The sequence below is a fragment of the Emydura macquarii genome, unplaced genomic scaffold (assembly GCF_026122565.2).
Source record: "Emydura macquarii macquarii isolate MOO-44397 ecotype Brisbane River unplaced genomic scaffold, CSIRO-AGI_Emac_v2 contig_383, whole genome shotgun sequence".
In the NCBI taxonomy this organism is placed as follows: Eukaryota; Metazoa; Chordata; order Testudines; family Chelidae; genus Emydura; species Emydura macquarii.
Window position 1 is genome coordinate 15,154,032 of NW_027130520.1, and position 18,830 is coordinate 15,172,861.

General features: G+C 37.4%; 1 protein-coding gene across 3 annotated transcripts in view; it reads right to left on the reverse strand.

Annotated features, from left to right (window-relative positions):
* The window catches only part of CSMD3 (CUB and Sushi multiple domains 3), a 1,042,296-nt gene that overhangs the window by 789,135 nt on the left and 234,331 nt on the right, over positions 1 to 18,830 (reverse strand). For all 3 annotated transcript variants that reach the window (XM_067537409.1, XM_067537408.1, XM_067537407.1), the window contains exon 4: positions 14,288 to 14,482. In XM_067537409.1, coding sequence (XP_067393510.1) covers positions 14,288 to 14,482 — 195 coding nt within the window. The remainder of the gene's footprint in view (positions 1 to 14,287; positions 14,483 to 18,830) is intronic.

The following is an 18,830-nucleotide window of genomic DNA, read 5'->3' on the forward strand; positions in this document are numbered from 1 at the left end:
CATTAGATTTGACATGAACCTCCCAACCTCTGGATATTCTCTCTTTAGTGCTTTCAATCATGCACATAAAAACAGGAGACCCAGGAATTTGGGTCCCTTAAATATGTGTAGTTTGCATTTTATCGGTATAGGTAGAAAATTGGAACTTGGAACAGAATTTGTGACCAGACTATATTATACAAGAGATTTATAGATTGTACAAAATGAACAGAAAAGAGTTCTGGGAGTTTGTCCAGATTTGTCTACTGCTTCTGGAAATATTTCTTTGTGATCTGTGCCTTACCATTAACACTAAATCCCAAAGGCAACACAAGAAGATGTAAGTCTGTCCATCTACCTGGAACACAATAATTAATTGTTTCTGATATAGCAGAACAACAACTCAACAACTAGTAAAGAATGACACCTCTGTGAGATTATACTATCTGAAAAATGACTTAAAAACAAAATGTTATGTTTAAATATGAAACAGGGATGAAAATAACCATCGTAAACTAAATATATGAGTAAACTAACAGGATCCAGGCTGTTATCACTAATCTATAAAATGGCAGCTGAAGGTCTTGGCTTTGGCAGTTGACTTAACCCTCAAATACTAAGGCAATACTAAGAACACCGCATATTTCCATTAGCTATATATTTTGGTTTAGTGCAATGTAGAAATATGTTTTTCCCATATTATAGGAAGCTTGTAGCCAACATCTCCAAGTATAGCTTTACTTGTGGTGGTTTTATTTTGTTTGTTTGTTTTTTAATAGCCAATGGATTGGAAAAAATATCCAGAGACTTTAATGCCAATACATGAGCCAGTTTCATGGATCAAAATATAACGAACCCAAATAGGTTAAGAAAGATCACTGAATAAGCTCATTGAGCCGTTTTTGTGAGTGAGCTACTTTTCACCGACACTTTGTTCCAACATAATCATAGACAATTCACTTGGAGGCCCCTGACTGTATCACTATTCTAAAGACAGAAAAAAGAAACGATCTCCACCATACAACCCAACAACATGCTGAATTGGCTCAAACTGACAAATACTGATCAGAAAGTTCAAATTTCACTTTGAAAGGGGGGATGAATTAAGACTTGAAAGACAAGATTCATTTTCCATAGAGGAATCAATTATCTTTCTTTGGTTTTAATAAAGATGTAGCCTTGAAGAATGTTAATCATAGCAGGACTTCAGCAATGCAATTTTTCTTTTGCCTTCAGCAGCAATCACCTGTGCTCTTAGGGTAATAATTCAAAAGCTTTAAAGGATTTTCATTGCAGAGAAATATTTTTTGCTACTGCTGCCTTCCAAGTTTAATTAGTTATTTTAAATCTTAGTGTTTGCAAAGTGCTATTTAAAATCTAAGTAGTATTCTTATAATTCTTACATACAGGTAAACCCTAATTTTATGAACAAACTGCAAAAAACTCAAAATTTTTGTATGGCCAGGATTTAATAAAATCTGGAGAAATTATAATAACCTAGTGAAAGGCTGGAGACTGCAAAGGTGTTTTGGATTGAACAGTTTAATAAAATGATTAATAAAACTGGGGTTTACCCATGGTTCTTTCAACTTCAAAGTATCTCAATGTGCTTTACAAAATATTATATATGCCTACAGAAGGGTAGGAAGTGAAATAAAATACTACATTCATTTGAAACTGCTGGGAAATAATTAGGTACTATAAGAATAATGTACTTTTCCAAATTAGAATTGGTCCAGGACTGCAGATCTAACCACTCCACTCTTTAAAAAGTGTGAATACACACTTGGCCAGAACATTGTTTTATATCATGTATGAAATACTAGCAATGTATTAGCACAAAACCCCCTAGTACCATGCTGTGGCATTTAAATTGTTACCTACTATCATCCTATGAGCTTTTTCCGCTTTGAAATTCTCCAGGTTTCTCACTCCCATTCAATATCTTTGCTTCAGATTAATTTTCCCAGATGAATTCATTTCTATTTTTCAGGTGTAAATCTCACTATGTTATATCTCTCGCTACAATAGTGTTTGCAAACAATATGTAGTTCAAAATCATCTGCAAATATGATTAATGTGTTATTTAGTCCCCATTCCAGATTATTAAAGAAGACTTTAAAAAAGGACAGACCTAAAGCTCTGTGCCTAGTTTTTTGTAACTGCCCCTTGTTTCCAGTCCTGAGTACGGCATCCTGTGGTTTCAGTATCCCGAGCACCTTGAGAGCTAGTGCCAAGATTTTTGCTATCTTGTTTAATTCCAGGCTTGGTGATTCGAAGCAGAAACCCTCTATGCTTCTCTTTTCTATTTCACTGCCTATATCCTTATGAACATAAATAAATAAATAAATAAAATAAAAAGTCACTATCATGATCTTCCTTACCAGTTTTGATCTCTTGGTTATTTGTAGGTATTTTTGGTCTAGTATGGCCCATTTCAAGTTCTTCTTCCCTTTCTGTTCCTCCTCTATTAATTGCACCCATCTAATGGCATTTCCTTTATGAGCATTAGCAAAGAAAATTTATTTTATGCCCATTTGGTAATATCATCCATAATTTAGAGTAATTTCTATTTCTTGCCTATTTCCCCATATGCCCTTTGTAGAAGTGGCATGGTCTGGTTCAAGGCACTATCCACTGAGAAAGATGCTGTCCTAATCAATGCAAACACACTGGACTGCAGACATATTTACCTTGGGCCAGATCATTTGCTGACTTCAGTGGAACTATGACAATAGTTGCCTATAAGATGAAGACCAGAGTGAGTTCTTAAAAGGTCTGTGGTGTTCTTGTTAGAAAGCTCATTTCAATATTGTTGGAAATTCCTGGTCATGTGGCATAGAATTTTGCATACTGCAAAGTAGAAATATGCAGTCCAAATCCTTTCCTTTAAAATGACTTGGATGAAATCTGGATTCTGATGATCAGTTGAGGATTCTCACCCAAATACATTAAATCTCCAGTTAACAAATCAGAACTATATAACCTCTTCAGATTACTGCTTCATAGGCTGGCTAGAGCTCAAACAGCCCTAGTACTAGCGAAAGCAAAGTATATCTAAGGGGAAATGTCATTGATCATTTGGAATTAGTCTCAAACATCCCTTTAAGTGCTTGGATATTGAAGAGAAGGTTAGCATTTTTGATCTGGTGGGGTCTTATGTTTATTAAGTCCAATATGAACTGTAAAAATGAAGTTGACTGTTTTAAGTGGGACTGATTTTTAATATATACATATGTGGTGCATAAGAATTAGGCTATTTCCTAAAGTAAATTTTGGGGGGAAAATAGCCCTTTTACTCATCAGTCTGTTTGTATCTATCTGTTGTCCCTTGTCGTATACTTAGATTGTAAGCTCTTTGGGAAGGTATGATCTTTTTGTTCCGTATCTGCACAGCACCTAGCACAATGGGTTCCTGGTACAAGAGTGGAGCTCCTATGCTCTATGATAATACAAATTCCAGCAGGTCAGCTAATATCCAAATATATCTGAATTGTGGAAACCCTCCATGAGGGGCATGCATGAGTTTTGACAGATGCGCACAATGGTTAATTGAAATTCAGCTAATCATATCCTTGAAGAGAGTTTAGTTACATAGACATTTTCTTTATAAGTGAAGAGTAAGAAGAGGAACTCTGGAACATTAGTCCAACTTATTATAAACAATGAAAGTGCCCTAAAATCATATTTAAACATAACAGATAAATTTCCATGGCTAAGAAATACAAACCATATTATTATTTCTGGGTCTGTTAATGATATCTTTTTAGTCTAAGTCTGTATATTAATAAATATTTATATTTTATAAAACCATGTTTCCTGATTGTGATCCCATGTCTATGCTGATAGGAGCAGTAACTGCAGTGAATTCAGTGGAATTTCACCAATGTACAACTGGTTGGAGTAAGTTCAGGATTGGGCATTATATCTCTTTGGAGAGAGACAGAAGCACACACACACACACATAGATTATTTCTCTTCATCAGGATCAGCTATATTTGTTCACATAAAGAGCTTGTGCATTTATGTGAAATGACCCTGATAATGAGAACCAAATATTGTGCTGAGATAATGACACTGAGCTAATGAGAAAAGGCAAATATGGTAGGATATGATAGAAAAGAATGATGGTGCATTTCATAGGGGCACAAGTTTATTTCCATTTTCTTGTTTAAAACTTACGCATTTCAGAGACAACTAAAATTTTTCAGTATAAATATAAATCACAAAATAAATTATTTTTTTCCCATTTACACCATGCTGTTATCTCAATATATCGGAAACCCTTTTTCATCAAACTAAAACACGAAACAAAAACTATTCTCTTGTGTAATTTGGGGGGGAACTGTCATTACCATTTGTAGACTGTACCATCTCAGTTCCTTAATCTAACAACTGTGAGAACCTCAGCCATTCATGACTATTGTGTTATGTTATTAGTTTTAAAATGTCTCAACTGGAATTTGTAAAACAGTAAAATGAAAAAAATGGGTTCAGTGATCAAATATGTAAGTCATTGCCTCCTTTCAGACATGATTTTTAGTACTGCAATTGTGATTTTCACTTTCTTTTATTTTTAATTTTTAATTTAACAACCTAATATCGGTTTAAATTCAAATCATATAGGGCTAGATTGAGATTTAGCTTCAGCCCTGAGGAAGAGGTAGCGTGTAACTGCGCCTGGGGACAAACTGTAGTCCTTGGAGTCTCTGTTCCTTCTCTGTATCCAACTCACTCCTGGAGGAAAGTGATTTACTATGGCCCTTTAGCTGGTGCAGCTTGCTTCCATCCCCATGCCAACTCAGCTCCACTGGCTAGCACATTGTGGGTAGGCAGAGCTAGGATAGTGTTAATGCAGCAGTGGGGAGGAGGATAGATTTTACTTCTCTTACTCTCACTTTCTCTCCTGCATGGTCATGTAGGGCTCTGTTACAATCCAATCTATAGGTATGGAGTGTGGCCTTATGGTTAGAATAGGGACTCAGAAGAGATAGGTTCAATTCACCACTCTGCCACTAAACCATTTATGTATCTGTCTTAATTTATCCTTCTATAAAATGCATATATTACTGTGTAATCAACAACCAGGAGTGCTGTTAGGTTAAATTGATTTTCTGTTTTCAAGATGCTTTGAGATCCTCAGGTGCTATGTAACCACAATGTATTATTGGTTTACATAAGCACATTTGCTTCCTCTAGCAAAGCATAGTATCCTGCCCAATTTAGACCATCTCTGATGCTTTTTTCCCTACTCTCTGCCTTCATACCTGCCCTATAAACTCCAATCATTCAAAAATTAATTTGATTTATTTTACCCGTGGGATTATATCAGTAATGTATAGTTAGCATAATTTTCCTCTCCAGCAGCTTCTGAATTCAGAAAATGGCAAAATATTTAATACTGAGCTGGATGCTCTAATTCAAATTCGACACCTGTTAGAATTTTTTTGCATTATACACATGCAGTTAGCTTGAAGCCTGTATAGGGGATGTAAATCCTTTATAGAATAAGAGAGAAAGCACAATTTTTGTATAACCATGTTGGAAGGAAAATTATAGGATTCTAAGAACTATTTGGAGAGATTATTTTAATGACCTTTCCAGATTTATCAATGCAATTATGACAAAGCATCCAAAAATCTAAAACACATCTTGCCCCCACAAAATTTGTACCTCAGTGTGACGGGGTGGGCTTACCCCACACTGAGCAGGAAAGAGTTAAACACACACTATGGGTGGTGCAAGTCCTGCTCACCCCCTCCCCCTGGCTGTGCTGGGCATGCTCCAACTGTTGCCTCAGTATAAAAGGGAGCAGCCCAGCTTCTTCCAGGCTGACCACTGAGGAGAAGAACACTTGATGGAAGCCCCAAACAGGGAGCCACTTCAGCCCCAGCTGAGGGAACCAGAGACCCAAATGGAGACCCGCTGCCCACAGCCAACTGCTCAGAGCAAGATGTCCAGGGAGCTACCAATGCCAGAGATCCTGAAGCCCCAGTGAGCCCCTCTAGACAGTGTCAGGAGGCACAGTAGGAAGTGGCCCAGGGGGATGGTGTGAGTGGTATCTCCTGCCCAAGACAGGTCACAGTGTGTCAGTGGAATTCCTGTTGGCCAGGGTGGTGACCACCCCGGACACGAACAGGGCCCTGGACTAGGATGTGATGGAATCAGATGGGCCCACATCCCTCTAACTTCCCTTGACACTCCCCTTGGGGTGACAACAACCCCCCTACCTAAGCTTCAGACTGCAGAGGTGTGTGAACCCCTGCTGTAGCACAGATTGTTTGCCTGCCCCACCCTGCAGGAGAGCCAGGCTACAGACTATTTACTCGCCCAGCCCTGATCCAAGGGCCAGTATTGATTCCAGCCACTAGGCCTCATAGCTCTGACTATTGACAGAGGGTGACTATTGACTCTGGCTGCTAGGCCACACCACCCCGGCCCTAGGGGCAGCCATCCCAACTCAGAGCCTTGAGTCATGTGGCGGGGAGGCTGGAAGAAGTCTGGTAGACTGCGCCTGTGGGGACACCCAGCTCTCTCTTCACCTCCCAAACCTCCCCATCGGGGGCGCTGGTAGGACGGGGTGGGCTTACCCCATGACACTCAGTCAGATGTACAAGATTTGCTCTTACAACTGAACTGCAGGTGAAGAAATGCACGTGGAAAAAAGTGAGGCCATAAGTAAGTTGAATGGCTCATTTAACATCTTTTCTGCTTTTCCAAACAGCTCTTCTAGACACATTAGCACCCAAATGGTTGATCTGGATACCTGACAAGTGCAAACTGAGCATTATTAAAAAATTACCTCAGCAGACATTTTGGCAAGTTGTCCTTCAGTCTTATCACTATTTAAATCATCATCAACATTGTCCTTCCCACACCAAAGGTGAATAAGGCAAAAACCAAGCGATGAAAATCATCCCTATCCTGAGCTTGTTTTTCCAGGTCTTTTACATTCAGACGTAATCATGCTGCTTCAGCCATTATTGTGATGTGCATTCTGCCTTTAGGTCAGCCTCTAAAGGTTGCAAAAGAAATGTTTGTTTAGGTAGCCTATCATTGGGCAATCTTAAAAGATGTCCAAAAGACATCAGTGTGTGTGTGTGTGTGTGTGTGTGTGTGTGTAAAATAACTGGTACACTACCTTCTGCTAAGCTGCCTAAGTATTTCTATTCTAAGATTCTCCTATCAGGGAAGGGTTATGTAGTTTCTGAAGGACAAAAAGCCTTCCTCAAAGTAGTTCTTATTACTAGGAAAGATTAGATGACAGTGAGTTAATTCTATGCTTCTGTAATTCCCTCTGTGTGGGATCCATTCCACCTCTCTTCCTGAGAAGGGCAACCTGCAGAAATCTCTATAACAAAATAATTTTCCTACCATAGCATATAGGAGTAGATTAGTATCCCTTTAAAATTTGGTGCTCACTGTGTTCTATATTCTGCCAGAAAATTCCCAACCAGCTTTATTAGTAAGCATGGTTGTTTGGGATACTACTGTGCTCAAATGGTCTCTTCAGATTATTTTTGTGTGTAAAGAGAAAAAGACAATATCTACACAGATTAGAAGGGAATCTTTTGCTCAGCCATCAGTGTTTTGCTTTTAATGGGAGGAACAACTCTCCTTCCTGAAGTCTCCACAGCTTCACAGTATTTTTGCATGTTGGGAGGTAAATGCAGGACACATAACCTCTCTTTCTCAGTTGGCTGACAGCTCCATTAAAGAGCTTAGCTATGGAACACCTTCTTAGGACTGAAGAATTGTTTCCCCATTAAGATGCTAGAGGGAATTTAACGAGCATCCTGTAACCTCCGATGTCATTTTTGTGAGCCAAATTGCCATATCTGATGATAGGGCAGGATTGATACTACAATTTCGCTGTTGGACGGTCTTGGGTGGCCACATAATGTCAGATTAAATAAATAAATAAACAAGCCATCTCTCCTGAATGAGATAAAGGCCCTGTTGCTTCTTGGATGCTTGAGTATTTTAAAGGACCAGCATCCATAGTGGTGTGTTTCAGTTGGATACTGACTCTTTGCTTGTTCATATTCCAATGCTTCTCGAATATCGATGAATGTTTATATATGTAACTAAAAATTCCCTATTATTTGTATTTCTTTCCATGGTTCCCCTTACATCTAAATTAGACTCTCTTCTCCAGTGTGACAGACCACCAGTTAGTATTTTATAGCATTTACATGTTCAAAACCCAGATCCCAGTGACTTCACTTGCAGCTGTGATTGCTGGGTCCTGGGTTTTCAAGTTAGGCATTCATAAAATGAGGAACACAACCTGTGAAAAGTTTAGTTTAAAACCAGAGTTTTAAAGATATTTGGACATTGTTCCATTCAGTGTTGCAAGGCCTTAAGTCATTTAGACAGATAAGTCCTATTTTCACTGTAATGTAGGTATTGATTTCAATGGGAGCTAGATGCCTAATCTTCTTAAGTATCTTTGAAAATTCCATTAGGTGCCTATTTGCATTTTTATATGCCTAAATACCTTTGAAAATCTGGCCCTGAGGCTTGTAATGCTGAGCAGAACCCTGGAAGAGGCAAGGATAGAATTTAGTTCTCCAGGATGGTCATCCTTCCTCTTCCTGCAATCCCTTGCCTCATTCACTACACACCTTCCAACCTCTGCAAAAAATGAGGTAGTATTTTACAGATGACCATGTCATTAACTGCACAGCCCTGATTCCTTATGTTCCATCCAGCTAGTGCACTGAATGAGGCAGGGATACTGTGGAAAAAAATAGCATGTGATCACAAAAATCTGTATCATAATGCATATGCACAAAGAGGTCGAATTATGGGTATGGGTAATATGGGTAACCTTAATTCTGACATCACCTAACTTTTGAGTATTTCACTTTGTAAACTTAACATACTAAATATATTTTTTGTGTAATTACTAGAAGCAAACTGCAGAAACAGAAATTCCATGATGTGGAATCATACTGACTACTACGTTTCATCAGCAGAGTTAGAACCTTTAGATCGACCATATAGGCCTCTGCAATTTGAGATAACAGAGTGACTGCAGAGATAGTAGTAGTAAGTTGTTATTCTGCAGGTGGACAAGAACTAAAGCTGGATGGACCAAGCACTCTGCCAATAGATTTCACAGATATTTGCGGACAGCAGAGTAATCGTGAGACTCAGGAATCTTTTCCATTCTCCTGTTCTGCCCAAGCCTGACTCCTCCTTCCTGTGTACCTTCCAGCCTGTTCCTGTACCTTTTCCCGCACAGCTGCTCATTCCAGTCTTCCCTGACCCATTCTGTGCTCTTTGTCAAAATCCCAGTCTCCTTTAGAATTCAGCTGAGAAACTCTGAACACATCTATACTGAGCATGTGCAAACTGAGATTTTTTAAATGACACAACACCTTTGGGTTAAAACATTTTTGTAAAATCTCTGAGAATGAAAATTAAATTATTTTCTTTACACTTTTTTCCCCAATTAAAATTCATTTCCAAATTAAACAAAATATAACAGCATTAGTATAAAGGTTTCCATAGTATAATTGCTTCTTTTATCCTAGAATAGAACAACCTTTTAAAATTTAAAAGTCAGAATATTATCCCTGATTATCAAATTGTTCAATTAATATAATCTTTATAGAATGACAATATTATACATAATTTTGACCTTATTTATTATTCTGTGAATTATTCCTATCTTCCTGCAATATGTTGCAGCTTGTGATTTCTACATTTTTTCAGAAATAGAAGGCAATATGATAAAACTGCAGTCATGTTTCACCATTAAAACCATCCTTATCAAAATTAATATGTCAAGGAAGAAGGCTTTATTTAAAAACTGGTCATGGATTGTGCACAGTATAATTGACCACTTCACAACACAATAAATCCAAATTGTTTTATTAACATATTTTTGGACTTTTAGCAAATCCAATAAAAATTACATTTTTTTTAATGAATGTCTGACCGCCTAGTGAAAATTGCAGGTGAAAATTTTCAGTGGATCATTATGCGGTTCCTGTTGGCAACTGGATTTTGAAATAAAGCAGTGAGTCTATTCTGCTACCAGCAGAAGCCAAAAGAGACTAACAGAGTCTAACCAAACAATCAAAACAAAAAGAAAAAAGAAAAAAAAAGAAATGCTGAATCAGAGGAATCCGATGGAGCCTGTTGGAATCTCCAGAAAACATTTGGCAACAAAAATATAGCATTTAAAAATATGTAATGATGTCATTCCTAAAAACATAGGCCACAATACTGCATTTTGGATCTCATGGTTAGACTTTTGTACCAAATTGGAGCCCTGGTGACATCAAATGAGATCAGCCTGGATGAAAGGGCCCACCCACAGGGGGTGGATTGCAGGATTGCACTCCCAGTGGGAGGATTATTCACTGAAATGACCTAAAAACATAAATCCTTGGAATTTACCAGTTGTGAATGACAAGAGCCAGAGAATATCTTTCTACAAGGATCTAGTCCCCGGGAATCCAAATATTCTACAAATTATCTAACACATTCCCAGTGTGCTAAAAATGACTGCAGGGATTTTGTTTGTTTTATTTCTGTTTTTGTTTGAGCTATTTATATTATGGTATAAATGTAATTGTGAAGCAGACAATGAAATTCAGTAACTGCTGGAGTGGAAAGTACTTTGACTTTCTGCACTCCAACTAATCAAAATCAAAGAGAACAACAATAGTTAATTTATCTGGAAGAGATCATCACCACGTATTCATCAGACATTCCCCAGAATTGAAAGGAATTCCTCCTTGGGCTTCCAGTACATACATACATACACTCACTCACTGCAGAATACTCCTTTCAAAAGCCTTCTTAATATAAAGGCCATTGGTGGGGAGTGATAAGACACTTATCAGTGAAACTCGCTTAAAGATGAGGGTTTAATCAAGGAAAGTCTCCACCAGAAGAGGGAAAGCAACAGGAAGCTCATTAGAGGGTAATCACTCTGAGCAACCTCCCGCAAAGTTATATATTGGATAATTAAAGCATTGTACAAAGTGATGAGGATCCTTTTAAAAGACATGTACCAAAGGCTATTATAGCAAATGTAAGCTTAAGTATTTGTTTTTTGGAACACAGATTCATATATTTTAAGACCAGAAGGAACCATTATAATCACTTTATCTGACCTCCTGCACAACCCAGGTCAAAGAACCTTGCCCAATAATCTCTACATTAAGCTCATGACTTTTATTTGAGCTATCGGATATCTTTTAGAAAGACACATAGTCTTGATTTAAAGACTCAAAGTGACAGAAAAACAATCACATTCCACACTTAGGTGTCCCAATGGTTAATTACTTTCACTGTTAAAACTGTGTGCACTTTTTCTAGTCTGAATTTGTCTAGCTTCAGTTTCTAACCACTAGATCTTGTTTCCCTCCCCCCCATATTAATGAGCTTTCTGTTCTCAGAAATCTCTTCTCTATATATGTATTTGTAGATCATCATCGAATCACCTCAACTTTTTTTGTTTGGATAAACTACATAAATTGAGATTCTTTAGTCTCTCACTGACAGGCATATTTTCCAGACCTCAGATCATTCTTGCAGTTCTTCTCTGAATTGTTTTTTGTAATTTTTTAATATATTTTTTGAAGTAAGGACACCAGAACTCCAATAATGGTCTTACCAATGACATATACAGAGGTACTACCATCACCTTCTTCCTACTTGCTATTCTCCTGCTTATATGTTTGAGGATTACATTTGTGGTCTTAGCTACAGCATTGCATAGGGATCTCAACTGATTATCTATCATAACCTCTAAACCTTTTTTGGTGTCACTGCATTCCAGAACACAGCCCCCATACTGTAAGTTTCTTTTTTTACATTTTTACATTCTTTTTGTCTAGATGTTTGACCTTGTATTTGTTAAAACACATTTTGTTCAAATAAGTAGAACTGACTGGAGGATGACAGTTGCATTTTGTGGCAACTTTTGAGGTTTAAAAATTTGTTGAACAAAAATAGAATCTTTTGCACATTTTAATTAAAATAGAATTGTTTTAAGGTGTGTGTGGGGGGGGAGGGGCAGGGTTGCTGGTTACAGTATTGGCCTGGAATGTCAGAACACCAAGTTCAAGTCCCGGCTCTGCCTGACTCAGAGAAGCTTTATTATTATTTTTTTAAAATCACAAATCATTCCAAATCAGATATATCTGGGGCTTGAACTTGGATCTTCACACACCAGGCCAGTAGCCTAACCATCTATCTACAGATTATCTCATTCTCTTAAAAACCTTCCTGATGAGAGTTTTGTGGAAACTGATATGATTCTACTAAACATTTCAGCTTCAGTGAAAATGTTCTAATCTGATCTACAAATGAGCCCATCTTCCCAAGTGATACAGGTTGACCATTATAAGTGACCTTCCCTCACCATTATTTATCACTCCATCAGTTTTTATATCATTTGGAAATTTTAGCAGTAATGGTTTTATATTTTCTTCTAGATCATTGATAAAGATATTTAATAGTATTGGACTGAGATCATGACACCACTAGAAACACTCAATTGGATGACATTTCCCCACTTACAAATCCTTTTTTTTTTTTTTGGTAATCTATCAGGTACCAGTTTTTAATCCATTTAATATGAGTTACACTGATTTAATATAGTGACAATTTATTTATCAGAATGTAATGAGGGACTGAGTCAAATGCTTTAAAAAGTCTGAGTATATTATGTCAAGAAAATTACCTTTATCAACCCAAGTTGTGATCTCATCATAAAACAATATCAAATTTGTCTCACAACATCTATTTTCCATATAAAAAATTAAATTGAAATTATATAACTATGAATTCTTTAATGATTGTGTCCCATATCCACCATTTCATGATTTCCATGATTGACCAGTCTATAGTTACCATGGTCATCCCGTTTACCATGTTAAATGTTGGCATGACTTTAGCTTTTTTCTTCCCATTCAGTTTTGCTTCTGATTCTTTATAGCTCTAGGAATGGGTCTTTTTAAAGCAACAGATTACTGACTGGCTTTATATTCTGTATCGGTATAAATTAAATTAAGTCATAATCATCTGCACCTGGGAAGTCATCTATTCTTAGCCCTGTGATCCATTAATCTTTATCTACCAGAATGAGGTCTAATATAACATTACCCTGAGCTGGTTGCAATACACTTTGTGCTAGAAAGTCATCCACATTTGTTAGGAGCTCCAATGATATTTTACTGGTGGCAGCATGAGACCTCCAGTGTATGTCCACCAGATTGCAATCTACACATGATATTTCTCATGTTGCAACAAAGTAGCTAAGAACAAAGGCCAAATCCAGTTTACTTTACCGATGTCAGCAATGGATCCGTTTGCATGAGTAAAAGTAACAGACATGTAAGGTGACAGAAAGTAAATATTTTTTCATTTTCTAACTTTGAACTTCATTTAGTAGAGGTAGCTAATTGATAAGTTATGTGATAAATTGCTCTTATAGAAGTCAAAGGTAAAAGTCCCATTAACTTCATTAGGTGCAACATTGGCGCTTGAAGCACAAATATCTTCAAAAGAGTGTGACCAAATACTTGATGAAGCAGATCTGAAGAAATGTTGATTCTTAGTCAGTGTAAGTGTAGCATAACAATGACTGATAAAAATAAATAAATAAATAAGTTCATTAGCTTCTTCAGGAAACTCTCTCATGAAACAATTATTTTTACCCAATGTGCAATCCTGTCCTATTGTTTATTTTTGTTATGAGCTAATTTATTCTTCTATAGAATATATATATTGGAAAATTATTCTCTAAACTGTACTTTTCAATTGATGACAATTTTCCAAATATTAAAAACTAGACTGAGATTTTATGACTAACCCCCTATGTAATGTTCAGCCTTCACCCTTCATAAGTAAATGGTTGTGGTCACAATTCCAGTTGCTGAATCTTTTTATAGGGCATGGTTTACTTCTTCCCTCATGCTAGCGCAGTACCCATACCCACCTCATATCCACCTAGGGAAGTAGCAATGCCATTGAGTCCCAGCCCACTCCTGGATTCTCCTGGTTATTTCCCCATGTGGCCACATCAGTCATGTTGTCAATCTGACCCTAAGTATTTAGTTCAGAATTCTGTTATTTTCATCTAGTGTAAAAGGGGGGAGAACTAGATTTCAAATACAGAACTGAAAGAACAACTGGGAGGTGCTGATGATAAAAATTCAGAAAGGCCTTTCTGTAGTCACAATCCAAAAGTTGTTAGATTTATCTTACAGAAATTTCAAGTTGCTTCAAGTTATAAATGTTCATTAAATACTTAAAGAAAGATTATCTTAACATTTCTTACCTCTGCAGATAGGAACTGGGAAATCCCATGATGCTGTGTTCGCTGAGTTAGCTATACAGGTAAGCTGGGGGTGCCCATCCAAAATGTATCCAGTTACACAGCTGTATCGGATTTTATCACCAACATCAAATTTCGTACCAGACAAGATACCCTTTGGTGGAACTCCTGGATTGCCACAGGAACTACTCTGTAACTCTGTAAGGGAAAAAATGTCTTTACTAATTATCATATTTGTATAAATCACTGTCTATACTGTGTTAACAATTTGTAAAAGTAAATTGTGACCATTTAGGGCCAGGGACTGTGTCTTCTTATGTATTTGTACAGCATTTAACACAATAATTCTCCAGTGCTGTTTTGGCCCTTTGAGTTTGTGGTGTACTGAGGACTGTATTGGAATTTCAAGTTATTTAAGGGATATATAGCACAGATATGCATTGGATGATTAATGACTATTGATTCCTTCTGGCCCTCAAAAATTAGAAAAGCTATCCACCTCTTTTTATCCCAAAATAGGATCCACGTAAGAAATAATACACGGGTATATAATCACATTAGATTTGAAGGAAGCAAATGTGGAAGTATTGATAAAAAGGAGTGAATATTGTGTACTGAAATTATATTTTTACAATCCATGAGCATTAAAAAAGACAATCGTTAAGGTACAACAGACTACAGTTGCTCAAGAGATACAAATGCAAGAAGCAGGCAATGTGTTTTCCAGAGACATTGCTCAAAAATCTCATGATAAAATGTGACTTTTACTGGAAATGGATAAGGGAAGGGAATCTAATAATAATACACAGAATCACTTAATGACCTCTAGGGTAAAGATTAAGGCAGCAGAAAATAATGATAGCTAAAAGTAATAAGAGGAATAAGATTTGCAAATATTGAAAAGGGAAATTTTTAAAAAAGAGAGAAAGAAAGCCTGCTAATAAGGGAGAGAAATATAAAACAAATGTATTCGGAATGGTTATGTGTTGCTGCTTTTACAATCTGTCTTTAAGGAGAAAAGTATGGAGCAGAATGATGGGCAACTGTGAAGAACTGACACTACTGGTGTTAACAGAAATTTGGTATGAGAACCCTTGGAAAAAATGATAATACAGTAATTAGGAGGTCTAAATGATACGCATTCCAGTATGGTGGGAATTAGTGTGTGAATTCATTAATACATTCATTCACTGTCAATTACTTTGGAACGTTCCTGGTGAAATGGGGAGGAATGAGAGGACTGGATAAAAAGCTAATGTTATGATCCAGAAACTCAGCATGTGTAAAATCAACATCACTCTATTGACTCCAATAAAACTATGCCAAATTACACCAGCTGAAGATCTGACTCATGCTATTTTCACTACAATAAACAACTCAAAACAAAAAACAATGAAAAAAATGCCCTCCTCCTCAACTTATCCCTGATCAGCACCACCTGGCCCCCACCCGCTATCCTCAGAAATGGGGAAAAAAATGAGTTTTAGCAGCTGCCATCCAGTAAATCTGGAATATTGAGTTAAATTCTCAAAACTATATGATCAGAAAATTATTGACAGATTAACAGGGAGTTCAGAGAAGAGCAACAAAAATTAACAGAGACCTAGAGTAATTAATTTAAGAACAAAAATTAAAAGACCTAACTGCCTAAGCAACATATGCAAGGGAACAAGATGAGAGTTTGTATATATGAGTAGAATGTTGTTAACATCATGGATGGAGTGGAAGTATTTAATATGGAGCAGAGAAGTATAATTAGTAAATGGATTCAATTAAGAAAAGGAGAACGTAAGCTGCATATAAGAGGGAAATATATGGACAGTGAAATCTAGTAGATTGTGGAATTGTCACCCCAAGGCAGTGGATGTATGTCCTATCCTATTGGACTTTTAAAATGAGGTGAGGTTTTAAGCCCTCCTTTTCCCCTCATGTCAGCTCTTTTATGTGGTTTAAAGGGGCCTGAGCAGGGGTAGGGTATCTCATCCTAATACTTCCTTTGGATGTTATTTTAATTAATTTGCAACCATATACAGGTCTTCTGGACATCAGGGTCACTGTACATACTGTGTTCAGTTTGGACTTGCCTGACAAACTGAACACTTTTGGAAATCTAGCTTATAATGCTTCCTGAAAGGCTCTGCAAACAACAGGGTTAGGGCAAGGCAGAGGGAAGCTCTTACCCTTTAAAAAGAAAAAAGTGAAATCCTAGATATATATGTGCAATAATCACTGTTTATAATGACTCCCTTCATCCTGAATATCATTCACCTATTATTGCTGTCAGAATAGAATGTGCTCTCACAAACTATTATTATATTTTAATGACTTACATAAAAAAATTTCTCTTTCCTGGAAGTAATCAATTTTCCAGTTGCATTATTATATGGCACTACTAAAAATTTACGTGGCCTTCACCATTTCTTTTTTAATACTGAGAAAGTGGCTAATGATGAATCAAGTGTTCTTACCCCTGCACTTCGAACAATTTTGTACTAGCATTAGATAATGACACAACTGTGTAATTGCTAATAAATTTGTCACTTCTTCAAGTGTTTTTTATTTGGAACAAATACAAATGCATGGTAATTTCAGGGTAATTCATCTGCGAAGTGCATTAGTCTTGTCTTTTTCTGTAGGCATCATTTATTTTAAAATGTATATGTGCTTACTACCAATTTTCTGGGAGAATATAATTAGTCACCACCCACCCAGCCCCTTCCCCTAGGTGAAACCCTAAAAGAAAAGATCAACAAACATAGCTGTTTCAGATAATCGGAGAAGCAAATTTCAGAGCTGAGGGTATCTCAGTGGCAATGCACTACTAATTTAAATCTAGGGACTGTTGGCTTGAGTTCCTTATCTGATAGGAACATAGAAACTGCCACACAGGAGCACACCCTGAAGTCTACCAAGTCCATTTTTCTGTCTCAGACTGTGGCCAGCACTGAATTCTTCAGAGGAAGGTGCAAAAATCCTGTAGTAAACAAATCTGCCTGCCATAAACAGACTTGCCTCCCATATTAGGTTTATAGACATCATCTGAAAATCTAAAACCTGAGTTTAATATCCCTTACAAAATCTTTGTGAGTTAATTATTACAGTTCTGGATACTTTAATCCATATAAATGTCCAATCCTGTTTTGAAACTTGCTAAATTCTTGGCTTCATGATATCTTGATGTTCCACATTCTAATTACATGTAGTGTGGAAAAGTATTTTCTTTTATAGTTTTGAAACTGCCACCTTTTAATTTCATTGAATGTCCTTTTGTTCTTTTTGTATGTGAGAGGGAGAACAGAAGCTCTTGTTGACAGATATTGTAACTGCATGCAAAAGCTTTAGGGAATTGTATTCTATTCCATGGGAGGGAAGTTACCACAGCACCTCCTGGAACTAAACACAGTGGGGGATGATTAGGGCAAGTGACTGAGACTGTAAACAGCTCCTGTGAAGCACCAGCCCCTGTGACAGCTTGCATATCCTTGTTCAAGACAGTCCCAGAGTAGAGGCAAGACACAAAGATGTAGAGATACAAAGGGCAAGCTTGGACTGAGACAGTTTCAACAAATTGACTGACCTTTAGTCCAAAGGGGAACCCAGCCCTATTGAGAGGTTAGAAGGGCTTGAGCTTGCCAAGGCCCCATTGGGGTTGATGGTCTACTTTTGGTATGTTTAATATGTGTCTAGATCTTTTATTGTTTTAGATGTTTTCTCTGTAGGCTTTTCTCTTTACATAAATATACTCTGCTTTGAAAGAACTGTTTGAGTCACTGGTAAATCATTGACATTGTCCTTGGAGAGAAACTAAAGAGTAGTTTGTCAGATCTTCTTAGAATAATCTCAGTGAAGTGCAAGTGGACTGCAGCCTAAAACATCCCTGGTCAGAAGGAGAGGAACTTGGGTCTCTGTCCAGAGAGAGGTGAATGCTAGAGACCTGAGCACAGAGAAGGGGAGTTAAAGGTCCAGTTACTCTAAAAATTCTGACACTCCTGATGTATCTTCTTTATAATTTTCATTATTTTATCTACTTGTATCATGTCCTCCCTTTTTTTCTCCGTTCTGATTAGAACAATCCCATATTTTCCAATCTGCCTCCATAAGATTTTTTCTATGCCCTTGATCACTGCTGCCTACTTTGAAACCCTTCTATCCCATTACCTAGATCCAATGTTAAATGTGTGTGTGTGTGTGTGTGTGGAGTGTCACAGACACAGGACATTTTTTTTAAGCTTGAGGGGATTACTGAGTGGCATAGAGTTTCTACCAGTGGTACTACCACATACAGCTCCCAAGGCACCACTCCCCACTCCCCTATGGGTAGGCACCACCCATGCATTGGTCTATCAGCCAATCCTAGAGGGAGCAGATTCAAGCTTGGGGAGCAGCCGATGTAGTAAGTCTGGAGAGATCTGGCCTGGTGCAGTCTAGAAGGTTGGAAGTGGCCAAAAGAAGTCACAGGGGGTACAAAATCAGCCACCCAGCACTTTATAGCAACAGGCTCAGAGCTGAGATAGCAGTGAGGAAAGAAGTGGGGAGCAGTGCAGAC